The sequence below is a fragment of the Desmodus rotundus genome, chromosome 9 (genome assembly GCF_022682495.2).
Source record: "Desmodus rotundus isolate HL8 chromosome 9, HLdesRot8A.1, whole genome shotgun sequence".
Lineage (NCBI taxonomy): Eukaryota > Metazoa > Chordata > Mammalia > Chiroptera > Phyllostomidae > Desmodus > Desmodus rotundus.
The window spans coordinates 106,495,107-106,518,007 of NC_071395.1; the positions used below are offsets into that span (position 1 = coordinate 106,495,107).

The 22,901-nt window shown below is 40.0% G+C and overlaps 2 protein-coding genes across 7 annotated transcripts in view; one reads left to right on the forward strand and one right to left on the reverse strand.

Annotated features, from left to right (window-relative positions):
* The window catches only part of BRCA1 (BRCA1 DNA repair associated), a 51,177-nt gene extending 31,438 nt beyond the window's left edge, over positions 1-19,739 (reverse strand). The window contains exons 1-9 of one of the 6 annotated variants that reach the window (XM_071219389.1): positions 19,667-19,739; positions 17,789-17,887; positions 11,055-11,108; positions 6,182-6,259; positions 5,145-5,233; positions 4,196-4,335; positions 3,026-3,131; positions 1,633-1,678; positions 325-401 (exon numbers count right to left, since the gene is read on the reverse strand). In XM_071219389.1, coding sequence (XP_071075490.1) covers positions 325-401; positions 1,633-1,678; positions 3,026-3,131; positions 4,196-4,335; positions 5,145-5,233; positions 6,182-6,259; positions 11,055-11,108; positions 17,789-17,868 — 670 coding nt within the window. In that variant the 5' untranslated portion in view covers positions 17,869-17,887; positions 19,667-19,739. Of the gene's footprint in view, positions 1-324; positions 402-1,632; positions 1,679-3,025; positions 3,132-4,195; positions 4,336-5,144; positions 5,234-6,181; positions 6,260-11,054; positions 11,109-13,835; positions 14,085-17,788; positions 17,888-18,800; positions 18,956-19,666 lie in introns of those variants that run through there. The other 5 variants (XM_071219390.1, XM_053930516.2, XM_071219392.1 and 2 more) reach the window with 5 other exon arrangements.
* A 105-nt stretch (positions 19,740-19,844) lies between these two features.
* Positions 19,845-22,901, forward strand: part of NBR1 (NBR1 autophagy cargo receptor) — a 28,402-nt gene continuing 25,345 nt past the window's right edge. Inside the window, exons 1-2 of the mRNA XM_024553557.4 lie at positions 19,845-19,979; positions 20,485-20,641. The gene's annotated coding sequence lies outside the window, so the exon portion shown is untranslated. The remainder of the gene's footprint in view (positions 19,980-20,484; positions 20,642-22,901) is intronic.

The window sequence follows — 22,901 nt, forward strand, 5'->3', positions numbered from 1 at the left end:
ATACTGTGCTGTGTTTTATCTTCAGATTCATACACCCTATGTTTAAGTGCCAATATGCAAAAGACGAAGTATAAACACATAAGTTTAAAGTAAAAGGCAACATCCAGTTACATAGGGTACTATTACAATCACATCAGTCTAGTGCCATCGAAATAGATCAGGCTGTACCATAACATCAGAGAAAGAATGATATTCTACCTCTGCCAAAAGCTGTTGTGAATTAATTTTAAGTGTCCTAAATGGTCTTCAGACTAATCTAATTACAGTAGTGTATCTACCCATTCTCTCTCCAGTATCTATTATGCGGGGAAGACTTGCCATTACCCTTTTTTGCAGAACTCAAGCGGGCTTCAGCCCTGTCTTCTTGAGGAGTGATCTCTAACAGACCGTGATCTCCCACGCTGTAGGGAAAAAACAAAGGCCTTAATGAGAACCACTAGCCATGTGCTCAAAGAGTTGTCAGCTGAGCGAAATCAAGTATTTTAGCTCCTTTAGGCAGGGTGGCAGTGCGCTGATCAATTTAATTCACTTTTTGAAATCTGCTCTTTAGTAACTACTAGTCAAAATGAAAGGGTCAAAGATTGACAAACCCTCACAAAAATCAGAGAGCAAGAATGCAGAACACTGCTTTATGGACAAGCAAATGAGAATCAAAATTTAAATGACAGCCCATTCAAATACAAACAATGACTAAAAGACAGGAAAGCAAAAACAAACAAAAAACATTCCCACAAAACCTAGAAGTTTATCTTAATGAGATTGCAAGAACAGAGATATCTTAAAAAGGGGGCACTGGAATGAAGCAGACAACCCAACACTATGCAAAGAACGCACCCTCCTGCCATTCTGCCTTCTGTACTTCTTTTCAGGCTAAAAACTCCTTGCTCTCAATTGAGAGATTAGGATAAAGCTCTTTGCAAACAAATTCTGATTGGCAATGACATCATTATAGTTCACACAAGATATCACAGATCTTAAGGTCAAGTAATAATTCCTAAGGAAAGCAATTTGCCGGGTAACACAGTTTGGGGCTGCTTGCAGATTATTATATAATTTACACAGGTAAAGTCTGAGGAATAGATAGAATTGAGAAACAGAGGAGGCAAAGAAAAATGGAGTCCCCTAGCCCTGACCAGTGAGGCTCAAGTTGGTTGGGCATCATTCCTCAAAGCAAAAGCTCACCCGTTTGATTCCTGGTCAGGGCACATGCCTAGGTTGCGGGTTCGGTCCCCCGTTGGGGCATGTATGAAAAGCAACCGATTGATGTTTCTCTTTCATATTAATGTTTCTGTCCCTCTCTTTCTCCCTCCCTCATCCTCTCTCTAAAAATAAATAAACAAAATCTTTAAAAAAATAAAAAGGAGCCCTCTAATATTTTCATTGGCCACGATGACCACTGTGTCAATACTACTGTGCACGAGGAGCTAAGCTAGCAGAGCAGAACCATCTGCTGGGAGTGAGTCTGTGAAGAGCTGTTATTTTAAACCAACAGGTATTTTCCCAGTTATAAAATGAGATTAAAGAAGATGGTTTATTTTAATGTCATAATTTTAACCTAAAGAAAAATCCTAAACCTTAATATTAACAAAATTCAAAAATGCCAGGTTCACAGACGAAGGCTCTTTGACTCACCTGTAATAACTTGCCTTATTAACTGTATCTTCAGAAGAATCGGATCCTAAAAAATTCATCAAATACCAAATCAATAAAAGAATTTGTACTGAAAGGTTAAACTAAAAAACAAACAAACAAAAAAACGTACTTTTTGCAAAACAGATATTAATTCAAGAAATACTTACTAAGCACCCGCTATACGGCAGGCACAACGATACAAATGCCAGGCAATACAGAGAAGTAGTTATAAGCACAGGCTCTGAAGTCAGATTTCCTAGGTTTGAATCATGGCTCTGCCACTTACTAGCTTCACCACCTCATCTGTAAAGTTAATATAATAGTAGTAACAACCTCATGGGGTTTGTCAGGCCTCTCTCACATGTGAGTTTTACAAGTAAAGTACAACAGTGCCTGGGCTACACTGAGTGCTCTTAAATATTAGCTATTATAATTTTGATTATTGTTGTGTCACAAAAATAATCAAAATAAAAAATCCTAAGTCTAGGAACTTAATGATTTTAAGAAGGAAAAAGATATACAAATAATTGCCAGCAAATCTGGTAAGTGCTACAGTAAACATATGGTGGCACTGGGGAGCCCAAAAAAGGGCCATTCTTTCTAATTATAAATATATTTCAAAGGATAAGTCAATGAGAGAAAACTATCTGAACTGAGCTCAGCTCTTCTTAAAAGTCTTTCTTCCCCTGGCTGGTGAGGCTTAATGGACTGAGTGCCAGCCTGTGAACTGAAGGGTTGCTGGTTCGATTCCCAGTCAGGGCACATGCCTGGGTTATGGGCCAGGTCCCCCAGTTGGGGGCGTATGAGAGGCAACCACACACTGATGTTTCTCACCCTCTTTCTCCCTCCCTTCCCCTCTCTCTAAAAATAAATAAGTCTTAAAAAAAAAAGTCATTCTAGTCTAGACCATTTATTTTGGATCCTTCCAAATGTTTTGCCAACCAATCATATTCTTTCTTATCCGTCTTTCCAAAGTATAGTAAGTCCTCACTTAATGTCAATTGTTTCTGCCACTTCAAGCAAACTGACATATAACAAAACCGATTTTATCCACAGAATAACTGATAGAAGCAAGAGTTACTTTCCTCTAATATCTCATCATTTTATAATGAAATGATGTTGAAGGAAACATTTTTCAAGGATGTGCTGTGTATTTACACACACTTATAACCAGACATCTTTCTTTTGCTATCTTTATCAAGTAGGGTTCTTCAAGGTAAGAACTTCATCTTTTGCATTGTTTATAAACACACCACAAGGCTAATAATATTATTTTATTTTCACTTCCCAAAGTTCCCTGCATTGTGTCAATTATCACCAAGGTTTCTGGTAAAACTGTAGCACAAAAATCCAGCAACCACTATTCCAAACTTAAGAAATCTGAGGCTCTTACCCAATTCAATGTAGACAGACTTATTCTGAGGTTGTACCTGCTGCTTTGTCCTCAGCGATCTCACAACTTCAAGGTTAGAGAGTGGGACACCAAGACTGGTTTCCTGCTTAAGCAATAAAAACCATTCAACCAATTATTGGCCAGTTCTTTGTCCCCCCCCCCCAAGAGAAACTTGAGGCCATGGAAAAAACAAATAGACCATAATAAATTAGCTAAAATTTATGACACCTGGAAAAATCACTTGGCAAATTACACTTCAAAATGTATGTTACGCTCTAATGGTTTGAATATTTTTTCCTCCGTTGTTTTAAGTTTTTCTAAACAGAATATGTATTATCCGTGGAATTTTTTGAAGTATAAGAAAAGCACACGTTGGGCCCTGGCCAGGTTGCTTGGTTGGTTAGAGCATCGTCCCAACACACCAAGGCTGTGGTTTCGATCCCCTGTCAGGGCGCATACAAACAGCAGCCAGTGCATGCATAGATAAGCGGAACAACAAACCGATGTTTCTCTCTCTCCCAAATCAACAAATTAAAAAAAGAAAAGCATATTTTGAAGCTGATACTTTATATTATAGTATAGAAAGAGAATAAGATTCATTTAGCACACATTTCCAATCACATCTGGTAACTGGGTCAGCAACTACGATAATTTAAAAAAAAGAATGGATAAAAACCCAGCAAACCTAGTTCATGCAGTGTAAGAATATTAAAAAACCCAACATTACTCCTATGAAGTTTTCCTTTTTCTTTTTGAGCCTTTCAACATCTACTGAAAAATGAATGCTGATACCATAAGAACTATTATTTCTGAGATCTCCATTATTCATTCACATATGAGTAACAATGAAGCAAATTATTCATTTTTTTGACAATTACACCTTTTAAACTGAAGCAGTTCTCAATCATGAAAACTGATTTTCTTTTCAGGCAACTTTTCAGAGGAAATAAAATAAATACACTTCCTCACGCCTGGAGGACTGGTAGACTAGGTGCCCAGACCGTCTCTCAGCCCCTCTAACTTGGCCATCAGAACATCTGTCCAACCACTGACTCTGCCGTCTTACCTTGTTGAGTGACTTTTTATATAATTCCACGCGCATACAGCACATTCACTAATTCACGATACTGAATAAAGAGATTTTACCAGAATAAACGAAAATGGCTTTACCAAGGTAGGGTTCTCAGGTTCACTTTGTCGAAGTCTTAGGGCACGGTTTCGGTAACCCAAACTCTGGATGATAGAAACTTCCTCCTTTAGATGCTCAGGAGAGTTATTTCCCTTTTTCGAAAAGTTATAACTATTTGCAACTGTGAATTAAAAGGGACATTTTTATAATTGGAAAACTGCATTACTTGTAATCAAAGAACCAAGAGAAATCCTGTGCATGTTCTTTGTTGCACTAAGACAACGCGTTAAAGTTTACTTATAATTTTTAAAATCAACTTTGTTAATTCTACTGCTAGGAAACACACAGATGGTCAAAGTTATTTCTACTCCTTTTTTCCCACCCCGGTACTAACAAATTTGCCTATTAATACCATCCTTTGCTGAATCTAAGGTACCAACAACGTAAGAAGCACCATTATTTTCTATGCCACTAAGAAAACATACAATTAAAAATGACACACCATTGGTGATAAACTGTCCTCAATTTTGAAGACCTTAAAATGTGAAAAGTGTGCCTCTTAGGACTGACAAAATGAAATGTGAGACCACTTTATTCCCCACTGGGGAATGATGTAACAACTAGATTGCAGGTAAAGAGCTAAAAATAACCTAGACCAGGGGTCCCCAACCCTATCACAGATGAAGCTCACCTGAGTTCTGCCTCGTCTCCACCCCTCCCCTGCCCCCTGCACAGCAGGTGAGTGCAACTCCCTTGAGACTCGCCTCCTGCCCTCCCCCACCCCACCCAATCTCTGCCTCCTGTCCTGTCCAGTTCCCCACTCCACATCCCCTTCCTGGAAAAACCTGGTCCCTGGTGCCAAAAAGGTTAGAGATCGCTGACCTAGACCAAAAGGTCTTATCACCTTTTCATAAAAAAGAATTGCGTAAACCGCCTCCTGAGTTTTGACAGCCACTTGAGCACTGGCCCCCCAGGCTACACAACACTTACACTGCAATCCTGTGTCCAGCTCAAAGGCATGAATGACTTTCAATAGCTCTTCAACAAGTTGACTAAATCTTGTACTTTCTTGTAGGCTTCTGAAATTAAATTAATTGAGAGACATACTTAGCAAGTAATTATTAACTTTTTAAGGACACTAACATAAGGAAAGACATGTAAGCTAATTTTAAAAAGATGTAGCAAAAAAATAAAATAAAAAAATTAAAAGATGTAGCAACATTAGAAAAACTATATTCGAAGAACAGAGCTAATAGTGATATCACATAATCAAAACATCCTTGACATCAGTATTCATCTTTTTTTTTTTTTTTTGCCATTCAAGCCTATCAAAAGCCTGTAACTATCTAAACTAGTACCCTGACAACACAGCAGATATAAATCCACTGCACAGAGAACTTACTGCTCTTAACATCTGAACCCCATCCGCCCAACCTCTCACTTCTAGCTCTGGGGGATTTCTATCAAATATTGATTATAGTATTTCAAAAGCACAGAGAGATGACAATGTCCAAAGAAAGATTCTGATTTAGGAAAGCTGTAGGACAATATAATTCATTTATTCCTTTAGATATCTGAGTGACTACTATATGCCAAACACTGGAAAAGCAGTGTTGAGACAAAGCCAGTGACCTAATAGAACTTAAATCCTGGCCAGAGGGATGCACGATATATGAATACATTGTGTGTGTGTGTGAATAATTGAGTAGAAATTGAGTGTGCAAGGAAGAAAAAGAAAAGGATCAGGAGACATGGGGGCAGGTGGTACAGTCCCACTTTAGATAAGGCTGCAAATTCTTGCACCATTCAGAAGCATTAGAAAAAGGCAACGAATTACTAATATCTGTATAAGGTACCATAAAACTTTCAGGGAAATAACTTAAGAAAATAATTTATCCTGTCAGGGAAACACCCTTTTATACATTTTCCTACTGAGGAATGGTTTGATAGGAACACCAGCCGTGGTATTAAGGAATTTCTACTTTCCCCTGCTGCTTCCAACCTTCCATCACCACCCAATCGCACACCTTTTGGTTATATCGCTCTTACACAAAGGACACTGTGACGGCCCTTTCTTCTGGTTGAGAAGTTTCAGCATACAAAATCTAAAAATTATGAAGAATAAAAAGAACAATTCGAGTTACTCTTTTTTGTAGAGAGAATATTCAAAAGGCAAATAGCCATGAAAAAATAATCTCACACCTGCCATTAAGAGCCATTTAAAGGTAATGGCAGGTGAATTACAACCAATGGCTTTAATTGTTTTTAGATGCTGGATGAACAGAAAACCAAACTACATAAGCAATGATCTATGAAAACTGAACTTACATGCATATGGCTTACTGTTTTGAGCAAATAAAATGTATTAAAGAGTTAATAAGGTATATTCGACCATTATTATTATTTCATGCTGTCTAATCAGACATAAATGGTAAGTATTTCAAGTAAAATGATTATAACTCATTTAGACTCCGCACCTCGCTACAAAGCTGCAGCCATCCAGTGTGGTAGCGGCGCAGCGATGGAGCGCCGCACTGGATGGGACAGAACTGACAGCACAGAACTGAGCACATCCGTACCCTGAAGAGTTTAACAGTATTATGGAAACTCATCTAACTTTGAGTTACTTGTCCAAGTCTACCCTGGCAGGAAGCAATAAATTAAGAGTTCTACGTTGGCAAAATAAAGATGGGCTGACTTTGATGACATTGGGTACCCTGCATTGCTGTCGATAGAACTAAGATTATGGACCAATATGGTCCCTAGTTACAGTAAATAAATAACAAGAGAGGCCCACAGCTAAGCATCCACTCATGTTGCCGGTCCCACCAAACCTTGTCAGTTTCTATAATAAAGCTCTGTTTTCTTGATCAGACCTTGTTTGTACTTTAGTTACAACAATTAAGAATCCATCAGGCGCTCTTTACCTGGAAGATTGTGCCTACGGTCCTTGCCTGGTATTGCAATCCCATGGGTCAAGGCTCTTATCTCCCAAAGACAAGTCTTACCCCTAAACTTTAGCCTCCAGCGGCTGTATCCCTGCTACTTTTCTTCCCTTATAACCACCACTTTAAACTTCTGCTATTTCTGCAGCTAGACTCCTGAGAAACTATGTTCGATCTACTTGTTAGATCATCCATCTCTTGCCTACTTCTGGACCTCTGCCATATCAAACAATTTCTAGACTCCAAAAATTCTCTGATATTATGATCTAATGTATTTAGTCATCAAACCTCCCTCATACTAATTCACCACTTACCTGGATTTCCTTAGTTGACTCTTAAGACTTGCTTTACTTGATCTATCTGGTCTTTAGGCCCCACCCATCCCTGGTCTGGTTCCTCTTACTATCCTCCAACTAAGTGTATATGAAGGTCATCATTCCAGAACACTGCTTCTCAAACTTTAATGTGTGTAAGACTCTCCCGAGGAATCTTGTTAAAATGCAGATTCTCATTCAGTAGGTTTAGAGTAGGGCTGAGATCATTGCAAATTCCCATGTGATATGGTTGCTGCAGGTCCCTGAGCCCTACTCTGAGTGGTCATTCCTAGAGCTGCGTTGCCCAGGACAGCAGCCGCTAGACACATGTGGCTACGGAGTACTTTTACGCGGCTAGTCTGAACTAATTAATGTATGCTGTAAGCATGAGAAAACAAAGGCTCTCGAAAACTGACTAAAAAAAGAAAAAGAAAAAGAAAGAAAAAGAATGTCAGCCCCAGTTGGAGTGGCTCAGTGGACTGAGTGCTGGCCTGCAAACCAAAGGGTTGCTGGTTCAATTCCCACTCAGGTACACGCCTGGGCTGCCGAACAGGTCCCCACTGGGGAGCGCAAGAGGCAACCACACACTGATGTTTCTCTCCCTCTCCTTCTCCTTCCCTTCCCCTCTATCTAGAAATAAATAAATAAAATCTTAAAAAAAAAAAAAAAGAACGTCAAACAAATATCTCATTAATATAGTTTATACTGAATTGGTAAAATTTTGGTCACAATTGGGTTATATATATATAAATATATAACTATAATTAATTTTTAAAACCTTGTTAGTAATGTGGCTACTATAGTATTTAAGTTACACTCATGGTTCATCTTGTATCTCTTTGGACAATGTGGCTCTAGATCTTCCAAAAAATATTACATATTTTAGTTGTTTGGAAACTGTAAGACAATGCATGGATGACCTAAGTAATTTTTTTCTAGACTGCTACTATTACGTTTTTTGTATATATCATGAAAGATTTCAGAACTATATATAGGCTTATCCCAGTCGATAGTGCTATTTTATCATGAGCAATTAGAATTCATCCTATGAAAATATAATTAATGCTTAGGACATTTTCCCAGCTTTCTCACACAGAGACTGAAGTGTTATTCAGATTATAAAGGTATTAACAGAAGAGGTTTCATGAAAAAGTGGATCTGTCACATGGGTATTATACTATAATTTTAGTTCTAATATAGCACTTAAAATATGGCTGGTTCTTTTGCTTATCAAATTCTCCATATTAGGAGTTACAAGCCCTTCTCACTCTCCCCCAGTTGCCAACTTTAATTAACCCTTTCAATCTCAACAGATGTTTTCACCTCCAACTTCACTGAGATCAGACTACCTGAACTCCCCCTGCCCTCCCTCAAAATCTTTCTGTAGAATTGTTCTCCTTAAAAAAAAAAAAAAAAAAAAAAAGATTGATTCTACCCATTTATTTTTAGAGAGAGGTGAAGGGAGGGAGAAAGAGAAGGAGAGAAACATCAATTGGTTGGTCCCTGGCTGGCAACCCAAGCATGTGCCTTGACAGGGAATTGAACTGGTGACCTTTCGGCTAGAAGACTGACACTCAATCCACTGAGCCACACTAGCCAGGGCATAGAATTATTCTCCTTTTCCTTTATTACTGTTTATGAATAATAACTTTGTTTCTCTTGCACCCATTTTCTACTTCCAATCCTTTCTGCGTCCTCCTGCAAATGCCAGCTCCCTTCTGAAGGGCTCCTTCCTTTCCTCACACAACTACTTTACATGTATGCGTAATTTCTTTTTTTCTGGACACATTCTACTTTGTTCTCTTTGTGTCTTTGCTCATATTACTTCCTCTTCCTGTAATTTCCTTCTTCCACAAGCTTGCAAAGTAATGAATGTCTGTAATTTGATTTTTCCTTTACTTACTATGTGTTCATCCCTCAAGGTGACAGGAAAGCACACAGTGTATTTCAGAAAGATTCACATCCAGAAACACTGAGAGCTCCACATTTAAAGGGTTTATCTTCAGCCATCCGTAACCTTTTAAATACTGTAACTTTCCAATTTTGTTTTACAAAAGTATCAATCCATGAAGATACTGGTCCTACACTACAGAGAGTTTGAGAAACTTCCCTCTGGAGGCCACAAAACTGAAAATTGCCCGAAGCAGAGAGGTAAGGCCGTGCTGCCCCGGCACCTGACTGAGGAGCAGGGCCTCAGGGATCAGAGGGGAACTGTGGGGAATCTATCTAGGCCAATGGGGTGACTTGAGAAAGAGGGGAGATGGTGGAAATGGGCTCTGGATCCTTGTTAGGACAGATGAATAGGGAGGATACAGAATGCAGACAAAGGAAGGGGCCAGCCAGCTGGCTGACTAGTGCTCAGACGATGTCCCTCCAAGCAAACAGGTTTCCCTCAGCTGCAGCCAGCCCTCATTGTCCTTCATACAGATGCTCTTCACATTTTCAAGTGACGAAAACATGCTAATAATCTGATGAAAATCAGGGAGTCTTCCCCCCAAAATGCACATGCCCAGTTTTTAATACGAGTATAGTTGAACTTAAAATTGAATATAATTCTAGGACATTATAAAAACCAACAAATCCCAAGTTAAAAACTATTGAAATTTTAAAATTCCTAAGAAGATACATAAGTTGATCACTGAAGTTGTTTCTGGGAAGGGAAGAGGAAGGCAGGGAGGGATTTGGGGTTTGGAGGGAATTATAATTTGTGCTAGTAAACACATTACCATGGACATGCTTGCTTTTTCAATTGAAAAAGAAAAAAAATACCAAAATTAGTTGGCATTCAGGGAAAGTCTCAAATCATAGCTTAACATCATGGAAATGAGAAATCCCCTTGTCCTACCAAAATACCTACCCAACTTTTTCTGAAATTCTTCCATCAAGAAACATTTTCATTTCAAAGGGTAACATTCTTAAAAATATAAACATAACTTAAATCATTGGTATGAATTAATTTTAGCCTAAATATAAACTGATATCAGATCCTTTCCTATTTTATAATAAGGATTATGAAGCTGGCAAATGCTGAACCTTAAAAGTGGACCATGACTGCTATGGCTCAGTGGCTTGGGTGTCATCCCACAAACCGAAAGGTTGCTAGTTCGATTCCCGATCAGGGCACATGCCTGTGTTGTGGGCCAGGCCCCGGGTTGGGGGCATGTGACAGGCAACTAACTGGTCAATGTCTCTCTCACACATCGTGTTGGAGTCTCTCCCTTTCACCTTCCCTTCCTCAGTGTCTAAAAATAAATGGATAAAACCTTAAAAAAAAAGGGGGGGGGAGCGGGACATGCAGAATTTACAGAAAAGAAAAATTTGCAAGGCTGAAACGCATTTTGTTTATTTCACAATTGCTTGCAATCTGCTCTCACCCATGCACACAAAAAACCAAACAGCTGGTCAAAGTGAGTTGACATCCCACTAGATAAATGTTAGTTAGTATTTGACCAGGAACTATGGCTCCAACCAACTTAGAGTGACTTTCTGAGCATTCTCTGAGACAGAATGAAATCAAGTTGAATGTTCCCTTTTTATTTAATTGAAGAAGCTAAAGCTTCTATAAAAGAAGGTGTATCCTGTGTTATGAAGAATTAAGTACAAAAGCTAATAATGGAGTCACATAAAACATTCAAACTTACTTGCAAAATATGTGGTCACATTTTGTAGAAACAGGCTCTTTGATTAACTCCAGACTAGAAGGGTAGGGGAAAAAAAGATAAAGAAAATGAATACATCTTAATAATTCATTCAAACATAAATATATTCTCAGTAAAGAAGTTCAACTTTAAGTGGCTGTAACTAAGTCAAGGTAAGGGTTTAAGTTCATTCAATAAATGTTTATTAAATGTCTGCTGTGCTAGGAACCAAAAACACAGCAGAGAATATGATCCTTAGCCTCACTGAGCTTTCAGAACAGGATATATATTACTCTTTTCAATATTCTATATTGTATCCATAGCATTTAAAAGCTTATCCGATATTACTTCACATCAATTAGGTTTCAATGATATACTTCTCTGAGCTATCAATGGGTGCACATCTTATCTCTTAACTAAACTTGAAGCTCCACGAAGACAAAAACTTCTTGTATTTCTTTTGTTCCCTCACAGCGCTTGTTTTTTTTTTTTTTGGCGTGTGATGTCCTTTTAAATTTCTATGTCATAGGGAAAATTTCAAGCATTTACACAAATGAAACAGTACAATGAACTCCCTGTACCACCCCAGTTTGAACAGTTATCAACTCACAGCCGATGTTACTTCATCTACGGCTGACACCCACACGAGGCCCAGAGTGTTTTAAAATAAATCCTAGCCATCATTTCATTCCATCTATAAACACTGAGGAATATATCTTTAAAAGAGAGTTTTTAGTTTTTTCATTTTTATTTGTTTAAAAGATTTTATTTATTTTTAAAGAGGGGAGAAGGGAAGGAGAAAGAGAGAAACAGCAGTGTGTGGTTGCCTCTCGCATACCCCCCCACTGACTGGGAATCGAACTGGCGACCCTTTGGCACGCTGGCCCGCGCTCAATCCACTGAGCTACACCAGCCAGGGCTAAAAGAGTCTTCTTTAGAATAACCATGAAACAGTACTACTTCTAAAAAATAACTTTGTTAGTATCATTTAATATATAATTAATGTTCTAATTTTCCTCGCTGTCTCATCAAAATTTAATAATTAATTGACCTGTAGATTCCCACGTTCTGGATGTTGCCGATTATAACCCTATGGTGTGTGGTTTAACACGTTCCTCTAGCTTCTAATTCCTGTAAACTTAGACCTACAGGCTCAATCAAATTCAGGTTCAATTTTTTGGCAAGAACGGTTTTGGTATTGTGTACTTTTATTACATCACTTCAGGAGGTACATAATGTTTAGTTTATGATTACTTTGTAAAAACAAAGTAATAAATACTGAGCCCTGGCTGGGTAGCCCAATGGGCTAGAGTGTTTTCCCCATACACTAAGGTTGTGGGTTTGATCCCCAGTCAGGACATATACAAGAATCACCAATGAGTGAAGAAATAAGTGGAACAACAAATCTATGTTTCTCTCCCTCTCTAAAATCAATCAATAAAAAAGAAAATTAAATACTAACTAAAAAAATAAACTTAGGAAAATATCAAAATTTCAAGAAAAGAAAATACATCACCCAAGTTCCCATTCCTACTCATCTACCCACAGAATCTCAAGACCTTCGTGAGCGTACATCATTCACTGTCATCAAAAGGGCTTAACACTACTCGTGGGGGTGGAGACGCAGCAGGGAACAAAATAAAGCCTGTCCTTCACAGAACTTACATTCCAGTTGTGGAGGACAGCTGATTGAGAAATAAACGAGAATGTATGGGAACAGTGCAAAAAAAAATAAAGGTGAGTGGGATAGGGAGCGTGTTTGAGGGAATATACACAGGTCAGGAAAGGCCTCAGAGGAGACATTGGTGAACAGCTGAATAATGTGAGCAAACAAGCTGTACAACAATTGGGTAGAGAACATCCCAGCAGAGGGAGCAGAGAAAAGAGACTCAAGCAGAACCATGCCTGGTGTATTGAAAGGTAGTGGTAAGTAATGTGCTCGATGGAATGATCAAGGGGAAGGAAGTACTGGAAGAGGTCAGAGAGGTAGCTTGAGAGCCTGAGCAGCTAGGGACCTGTCGGCTATTTTAAGTCTTTAGGCCTCCATTCTGAGAGCTTTAGAAACCGACTTTTGGTAAAGTTCAGGCAGCACATCAAACAACAGGTAACCTGTGTTGACAGGAATGTGGTTCTTTTCATTAAATGTTTACATTTTTAGAAAAGGATTACAAGAAAAGCTGGAGGCACTATCCCTCGTGGAGCGTGCCTGCCCCTTTCCTGTCCCCTCTTCTCCCCACCCCAGGCCCTTTACGGTTGCCTTTCCCTCTGCTAAGCTCCAAGGGCCCCACTTTTGCTTCTGTAACTTTTCCTGAGCCTAGCAGCCCAGCCGGCTCACTTCTACTACCTCTGTAACTTTCTAAATAAACTTTCTCTTAAAATTTGAGTTCCTGGCTCTGTCTATTCTTTCTTTGCCAAACTCAAGGACCAAGGTCCAATTTCACCAACACTGAGGTAACAGATCAGGGCCAATAGAACAGAAAAAAGGAACTTAGAGAAAAGAAGTATAATGCAGGGAGAAGGCAATCAATAACTATGAAACCAGAACAGGACCCTACTGGGGGAAAAAAAGGAAACAGCATTCGGAAAATGCTCCTGGAAATTAAAATTTAGTAAAAATGAAAAAATGGATAGAAGTTTTGGAAAACGAAGCAGAAAATATCAAAACTGTCATTTGTACCCAAGTTAGCCTGACCCCAAAGCCCATGAAAATAAAAGACTTAAAAAAAAAAAAAAAAGCTGGGGACAATAGCCTCGTTGTTAAGGGTTTGGTAACACAACTCTTACCATCATGGGGTTTCTGACGCAGCAGAGGGGAAGGAAAAGACAAACATCACAGCGAGTCAGAGGCTGGGTTTCCACTACCAGACCTCCTTTTCATCAGCAGAGTAACCTTAGGCCAAGCACTCTACCCGACTGAACAGCAGTTTCCTACAAGGCAACTGTCACCCACTCTGCCAGTCTCTGCAGGCTACGGCGAGAATAAAATTATACGCTACTTGGGAAAATGTTCACAACCTCAGATGACCTGTACTAATGTTAATATTATTACTGGGACTGAGTGTGATTAAAAAAACAACAACCTGGCACAGAGAACTCTTGATTTGTTACCAACTCACTATTCCTCAGACGAACTAGATGTCAAAGACCTTCTCAGCAAAAGAGAAAGTGGACTTAGCTACACCAACCACGTGGCTTGCATTCTCACCACTGACTCCGTTCTGAGAAGAATTATATTTCAGTACGGTAATCACAAGCCAGACTATACAAACACGGTCGAAACAAACTGTGAACAGATGAAAACTCCAATATGTAAGAAGGTAGAAACCGCTGAAGAAAAAACTTGAAGAGGAAATGGGAACGAAAAGACAAAAATGAAATGTTCCTCTAACAGGTCCTGATGAGAGTAAATGTTTACTACAAAAGTGACTCGAATATTTTAAACACTTTTTAAACCAATCAGTACTTCAGGCCTACTACATGTCTACATTTTGAGCTTCTGAAGTGGAAACATAATTGAAAAAAGAAGGCAGGTTAGGTTCCAAAAATAACAACCACTACCCAGGATACACATTTTAGAACACTGTTTTGAAAGTCAAAAATTTTACATAATCATAAGTAAGAAGTTAAAATTACCAATTATCAGAAATAAAATGCCAATAGTGACTTAGGGGACAACAGAAGGCATTTTAGCTCTAGAGACCTCAAAAAAGTTGGAAGCCTACTCTACAGCTACCTTAGGTATCCGTGTTTCCAGTAATTATTTATTAAGACATAACAGCAAAGTGTACTGGGCTCTGTGCTTAAAAAAAAAAAAAAAAAAAAAGTGCAGTACTTATGATTTCCATACTAGAATTTTCCATTTAAATGAGTTTAACAATGACTAGAATTTACAGTTTTACTAATAGTTTAAAACCTAAGTGCATTTCTGATAGAAAACAGATTTTAAAATATAAGCTGTAAAATATACAATATTTGACTAATGTGAAAATTTAGCATTAACTTTCATTTTGCACCTTTCATTTTTATGTATCTCAGTTTTTTAATTGATGGGTTAATTTTCCATGGAAATGTAAAATTAATGGACCCAAATGCCATACTGTTGAGGACTTTTTGATCACTCTTTGTAATTATGAGTTTTATGACTTTTTACAAGCAATTTTTTCCCCAATTGCCATTTTCTGCTTCTCTGGCTTTGATGTTTCATAAATTAGGCTGTAAATCTCATTTAGCTCTTGTTTTTGTTTGGCTGAAATGTTGAGGGGCAAGGGAGAGGGCACTTTCTTATAAATCTTGTACCTCTCTCAAAACACAACGTGCATTTTCTCTCTTTTACAAAATATTTTATTTATTTATTTTTAGAGACAGGAAAAGGGAGGAAGAAAGAGAAGGAGAGCCCTGGCTGGAGTGACTCAGTGGATTGAGCACCGGCCAGCAAACCAAAGGGTCACCGGTTTGATTCCCAGTCAGGGCACATGCCTGGGTTGCGGGCCCAGGTCCCTGGTAGGGGGTATGTGAGATGCAACCACACATTAATGTTTCTCTTCCTCTCTTTCTTCCTCCCACTGCTCTAAACACACACACATACATACATACATACATACATACATACATAAATAAAATCTTTAAAAAAGAGAGAGACAGAAACACTGGTTGTCTCCAGGAGGGGGCCTGGCCCCACAACGTAGGCTTGTCTTGACTAGGGATCAAACCAATGACCTTCCAATTCATTCACAGGCTGGCACTCAAACCACTGCAGCCAGGGAGCATTTTCTTTAATATTATTTACTTGACTCCAAATATGATAAGCAACTTTGATGAAGCACAAAGGAAAACTTAAATTTACTCTCTATTGTTCAAGATAAGAAGCAACAGATGCAGCTTTCCAATTTATTTTTTGAATGTTACCCACCAATTATAACCATGTTAAAAACCACTGAACTATCAAAGAACCAATTTTGTTTATTATTTAATATCTTCAGCAACTGTTTACCAAGTGACTACGATATATCCCAGGCGCTATTCCAACTCCTGAGGACACAGAAGTAAACAAATAAAAACATCTGGCCTCAGGGAGTTTATTATATTATGTGGTGATAGAGAAAATATTATATAATGTCAGTAATAAGAGTTATAAAAAAAATAAAACAGGAAAAGGGTATAAGGGGTGTGTTGATGGTGGGTGGGGATGTTATAATTTTAAATAAGACTGTCTGGAAATTCCACTTTGAAAAGGTAGTATTTCAATCAAGATTTGCAAGCCATGCAATTATCACAGGAAGAACATTCCAGAGGAAACAGCAAGCAGAAAAACTCAGAGGCAGCTGAATATGTCGAAAGTCTGAAAAAACAGTTAAGAGGCCAAAATGACCACAGTAGAGATTAAAAGGGATAAAGGTAGACAACAATTTTTCTGAATTTACGTTCTGAATTTTCACCAAGAGACTAAGGTACGGTTTTTCATTTCTTTTGCAGGTTTAAGAGATCCCACACAGATCATCTAGTGACTGCGTGAGGAGGTTCTTAAACTTGTCGTGTATGGACCGGACCCTCTTTGGCAGCCGGTGAAGCTCATGAGCCCCCTTCTCAAATGCTTTTATTTTATTTTCCTTATTTTTAAAAGATGTTATTGATTTATTTTCAGAGACAGAGGAAGGGAGGGAGAAAGAAAGAGAAACGTGGATGTGCGAGAGAAACATCAATCGGTTGCCTCTTGCACACCCTCAACCTGGGACCTGGCCCGTCCTGGGCATGCACCCTAACTGGGAATCAAACCAGTGACCTTTTAGTTCGCAGTCCACTTCTCAATCCACTGAGCCACACTAGCCAGGGCTCAAAGTAATGCTTTTAAATGCATAAAATAAAAAATATGAAATTATATGAGAAACTAAGTATATTAAATTACAGTTTTATCCATAGGCCTCCAAGGGTCATGGAGGGTGGGCAAGTTAAGAGCTCCTGAACACACACAAGAAATCTTTTCAGGGTGATGAAAATGTTCTTATATTTTGATTAGGTTACACAGATTATATATATATATATGTGTGTATGTATATTTATGTTACATAATTATACATAAACTATATAAATAAGTAATGATATGTAACAATACTCATACAATTATCAAAACTCATTAAGTTATTTAAGATCTCTGCATTTCACATAGTATACTTCAACTTTTAAAAAGCTTGAATATTCTAGTTCCCTTTTTATCTTACAAATGAAGACAACCAAAGGCTCAGTCAGAGAGACTTGTGGCTTTGAGGACTTGCAGTATTCTCACTTAAATATACAGGGCTAGTTGGAGCTGAAGGTTCTCCCTAAGACCTACCCACTCACAGACACCAATCATTCCTAATTTTATTTTGCCATTACTAAGTATGTCCGTTCCAAGTGATCAAGCTGGCTTTAAAGCTGGATGGAAAGCCCAAGTGCCACTCACTCCAAACCAGATTCCGGTCCAAATGCAGAACCAGCCAAGACAATGTGTGGACTAAGAAAGAGGTGAGGCTCTTTATGTTGAAGTGGTAGAGAGAGAGGGGAGGAAAAGTGGGAAAAAAGGAGTAATTTTCTATATTCTTAAAGCTCTTCAGTTAAGAAAAGCAGCAACTTTAATAATAGCCTAATCATAACAGACATAGTTTTTTCTTCTTACTATGTAAGGTCAATTCTATTCATTTGCATAGGATATAATCATACCAGGAAGAATCTCAAGTTGATAAAATCTTTTGCTGACTTACCAGATTGGACACTCTAAGATTTTCTGCATAGCACTGAGGACCTTTTGTACCTCTTCAACGCGATCCACACATAAATCCATCTCTTCCTTTTACAATGAGCTTTAACACATAAACACATGTATATTTAAATAAATCACTTTAAAAGGCTTACAAAGCAACAACTTAGTTTCATTGTCATATTTAAACAAGAGAAACTTGAGATTGGAGTGCTTTAAAATTATATTATCCATAGAACTAACATAACAAAAGCTTTAACTTTTTAAAAATTCTACGTTTTTCATTGTAATTAAGACCACTTTAAATTCTGCTTTTCTCACTTCCTTTTTAATCACTTCCTTTCTCCAAGCAAGGGAAAGAAAGCCACAATGGGTGACTGGGTGGTAGCCTCAAGATTCCTACAATTATCCTGGCTGTTTTCTTTTTCTTGCAAAAAACCCAACTGAACTAAAACAAAGCCAACACCAACCAAGGCTCCCCGCCCTTGTCCTTCCCCAGTGTTTTCCAATGGCTTGCACTCAACTCAGGAGCCTCAGGCACATCTGTGACTAGGGAGCCCGTCTATTTTCCTCTTGTCTCTTCTCGGAAACGCATTAGAATTCAGTTAAGGGCTCTCCCTCCCTCAAATCCTGTCTCCTCCTCTTCCCAGACACATGCCTGCCCCTATTCTTCCTCAGAGTCCCTTTCTGACATATATCAACCCATCTCTTTACAATATGGTGTCCCCCTCAAGACACATTCCAGCTGCTATCATCAGAATTCCCCTTCGGACACATCCAGCACCGGCCTTATCATTGTCTCCCCCCACCCCAAGACCCCAAAGTGCACCCCTCCCCACGATTATCCCATACTGTATATCTTAGGCTTCCCAGGTCCCACCCTCCGCCCACCCCTGCCAGATATAACACCCATCTCGCAATCCTTCAGAAGTCCCCTCCCCAACTCTCCACAACTGTTTCTTGCCTGTCTCCCGGAGCACCCCTTGGGCCCTCTCCCTCCCCCAAGGCTCTCTCACCTCTACCCAGGAGCAAAGCGTCTGGGCTTTCCGGGCCCAAGGACCCAGTGATCTGAAAACACCCCCGACCCTCCTCGATCCAGAAAACTCAGTGAGATTACGGTGCGCAGTCGCAGTTTTAATTTATCTGTAATTCCCGCGCTTTACCGTTGCCACGGAAACCGGTCGACGCAGCTGAGCGAGAGCCTTTCAGAATGCGAGATCTAAACACTTTACGGAAGGGCGGAGCAGAAACAGCTAAGTCTGTCGGGGTTCCCAATTGGTCATCCCGTCTTTCCCTGTGTTACGTAATTAGTAAGAGACGGAAGAGAAGGAATTCTCCCAGAGTTTTCTGTTAGGCGCCCGCCCGCTCATCCATGCGCTGCCAGTGGCCGCTTATTACGTCACAGTGATTGCTGCAGTAGGGTCGGAATCGCTGAGGCCCGAATTGAGCGCAAGGCAGTGCCTACACACTCGCAAGAGGTCTCGTTCCCTCACCCCTTCCGCCGCAATGGAAGTCTCCAGTTTAGGTAAATAAAAGGACTGTAGGCAAAAAAAACTACGATTTCCAGCATGCATTGCGGATCAAAAGACCTTCGCCAGAGTGTTCCTTGGAAACTGTAGTCTTATGGAGGGGAGCTTCCGACACTGGAAGTGGGCACGATCCTCAGGGCAGCCCAGCTGATAGACTGAAGAGCTCCGCACGCTTATGCACGTCAACAGATATGGATTGGAATGTTAATGTTTTCGTACCTTGAGAGCGGAGAATAAGCTAAAGAACCTACCAGTCCTAAGGAGACTACAATTCCCATCCATCCTTGCGAGTCTCGGGTAAGGAGTTCTCTAAGGTCAGTGACCTAAGGGAACGCAGTGGGTGCCGAACTTACCTGAGGAGGCACACGTTCCAACCCACGGCTGCGCACTCGTAGTTCCGCCCCTCGGCTCCAGTATTTGTTGTTGTTGTGCAGTTCTGGCTGCTCTTGTCCCGCCCCCGCAAACGCATCCTCAACCAATCAATAGGGTGGTAATTTTGAGGGACAAGCAGTCAAAGCCAATCATCTTGTCGGAAACTCAGAAACTGGGGACTAGGCCCGGTCTCTATCCGCCATGTTAGATTCACCCCGCAGGGGTAGCAGCAGAGCTGGCAGCGAACGGTCCCTGCAGTGGCCTCAGGCGGCGCCCCCCGGGGGCGGGAAGCTGGTAAGAAAGCCGCCGCGACTACCTGGGGGTTGGGTCACGTCGCCCTGAGAGGGCTTGGGGAAGTTCAAAGGACGAGTATTCCGTAGAAGTGGGGCGACTTTTTCCGCGTCTGGGGGCAGCCGTTCTTTTCAGTGACCGGCTGGGAGAGCCGTACTTGTTCTGAGGGGCTGAGGGAGCGGATACCGCCGGAGGGGTGGAGGGTCCACGCCTCAGAACGGCCGGCTTCTGCTGATGGAAGGCTGAGATTCACCGGCACAAAGAGGGCCTAGGCAAAGAAAACGAGAGAGTCCTTAGAGGGTGGTGGCACTCTCTGGGACATGGAGTGCTAGGAGACAATAACTGGAAGACTAAGATGAAGTCTGCAAGAAGAAAAAAAAAAATGACCACGCAGCGTCCTTGCCCCAACTCCCTCCTCTTTTTAAGAACCTCGTGAAGTAGTAGTCTCCTTGGTCAGGGACCTCTGGTATTAAAAAGGTACCGTTTTTCTGTTTTGTCAAACACCCAGCTTTCCAGGTCACACATTTTAACGTCAGGGGTACCTTGCACAAGCCTCTGGTGGAGACAGTGATCAAAGCTCGGGTTCCCAGGCCTGCGTCGTTCAAGATTTTTGGTATCCTGAAAAAAACCAACGTAGAGGAAAAGCCGACTTGTGCCAAGCGAAGGTGAGTCAGTAGCGTGAAGTTATAATAATGCCATTTAATAGAAGCTGAAGGCCTAGGTGTCAGCTTCGTGATTTTATTGCCTTTAAACCTGCAAGGACAGATGGGCCTAACCACAGCTTTGGCGTTCCCCAAGTTCAAGGAATTTGCTCTTGCTCTAAGGATTTTCACACGTAAGGCAAGCGGCAGTTCTTTACGAAGACCTGGACGTGATCCAGCTAAGCTAGCCTCCCCCACTTCCTGTTTTCGCATCAGCAGACCCGCTGGATGAGCTCCAAAGTATCTAAACTCGTTTCCAATTGTGTAATTTGAGGAAAGGGGCGGAAGGTTAGTTTTCTCGGACTCGGAAAAGTGGGAAGTGTGTTCCTCGGAAGTTGAAAAGTGAGCCTGTTTCCGAGTTCCTACTTTGGGCAGACTGAGTCAGTCACTTCATTTCCCCGATTGTTTTGCCCAAGATTCTGGGGAGCTGACAGGGAATTCTTTCCAAGTTTTAAGGACCTCCAGAATTGCGTTCCCTATGACTAGGTGTGGGCGGGATTTCTAGAAACCGGTATTAACGTTTTGGTGGTGAACTTGACTCTAGGTGGAGACAAAGAATGACAAAAAATTGGGTGATGATTGTTTTTGGATTTAAAAACATCCTTGATCCTCAAACCTTCAAGGTCCTTTTTAACGACTTTGTATTGTTTCACAGGACAGTACACGCTGTGGGAAAAAAGAACTATTTTAAGTTCCAAAGTGATTTATCATCATAATTTTTACATTTGAGTAACATTTTCAAAGAACTTGCACACACGTTTTTATTTGATCCTTATGACAACATTGCGAGGTTGTCAAAACAGAGGTATTAAACCTATTTTACAGATGAAGGGATTGAAGCTCAGGTTAAGTGACTTGCTCATGGTTATATGGCTGGTAATGTGCCAGAGTGATGTGTGTAGAACCCAGGTCTTTTCAACCCTTTTGCCCCCTTCCCCATCGTGCTGTAAACTTCTGGGACTTAATGTTGCTCCTCTGTCTCCTGTGCCTGAATCAGAATCTGGCTCTTTGTAGATGTCTGTTAAAGATATGTCAATGAATATGTTCAAAAGCTGACATTTTTCATTACAGCTTATATTTAGATCTAAACAGACTATTTTTTTTCATAAAGTCAAAAACAAATCAACCTAACAACTATAAATAAAATCCTTAAGTAAAAACAGGCCCTGGCTGGGTAGCTCAGTTAGTTAAAGAATGTTGTCCCCATGCACCAAAGTGGCAGGTTTGATTCCTGGTCTGGCACATAAAGAATCAACTAATGAATGTGTAAGTAAGTAGAGCAATAAATCAATGTTTCTGTCTCTTCCTTCCCCTTTTCTCTCTCTAAAATCAATACATAAAATTTATATATATATATATATATTTTTTTTTTTTTTAGAGAGGAAGGGGGTGAGAGAGAGAGAAAAACATTGATGTGAGGGATAAACATTGATTTGTTGCCTCCTGTATGATCCCTAGTTGGGGATCCAACCCACAACCTTCTGGTGTACGGGATGATGCTGGCCAGGGCTTATTATATATTACCAGTACTTTCTTCTTTTTGTATATGTTTAAGTGTTCTCATAATCATTTTTTAGAAAATTAGATCGCACCCTGGCCGGTACTGGCTCAGTTGGTTAGCGCATTGTCCTGATACTCCAGAGGTTATTGGTTCCATCGCTGGTCAGGACACATACAGGAGTCAGCAGTGAATGCCTGAATAAGTGGAACAACAAATCAATTTTTTTCTCCCTAAAATCAATCAATTAAAAAAATTGTTTTAATTAGATTGCTATAGTTTCGTTAAAACATCAGTTGCCTGCAGTCAATCCCCATTAGGGGGATGGGGAGTATGCAGGAGTGTAGTTGAAGTAAGGGTAACCTTAAATTGATTCTTGTAGTTAGGTGTTCATTACTCTCCACTTTTATGTACGTTTGAAATTCTCCGTAAGAGAAAAAAAATAGACTACCAAAAACATGAGCTTGGATGAAGGGGGTTGAATGCTACCCCAGTGTAGTTTCTTGGCTAATGCTCTGGCATCTAAGTTGTTAAAATTGATCTAATAGAGAACCTGGGTTGCTCACTTTAAGAAAAGGCTCCTTTTCCAAGAAATGTAGAATGTCGTTTTCAAGTTATAATGTAAATTCCTTAACGGTAGAGATCTAATCTGATTTATCCTGCTCTTAGTAAATGGTAGGTATCCCTTTAGTTAACTAATTACAAAGTTTCAGAAAATTCTAAAGG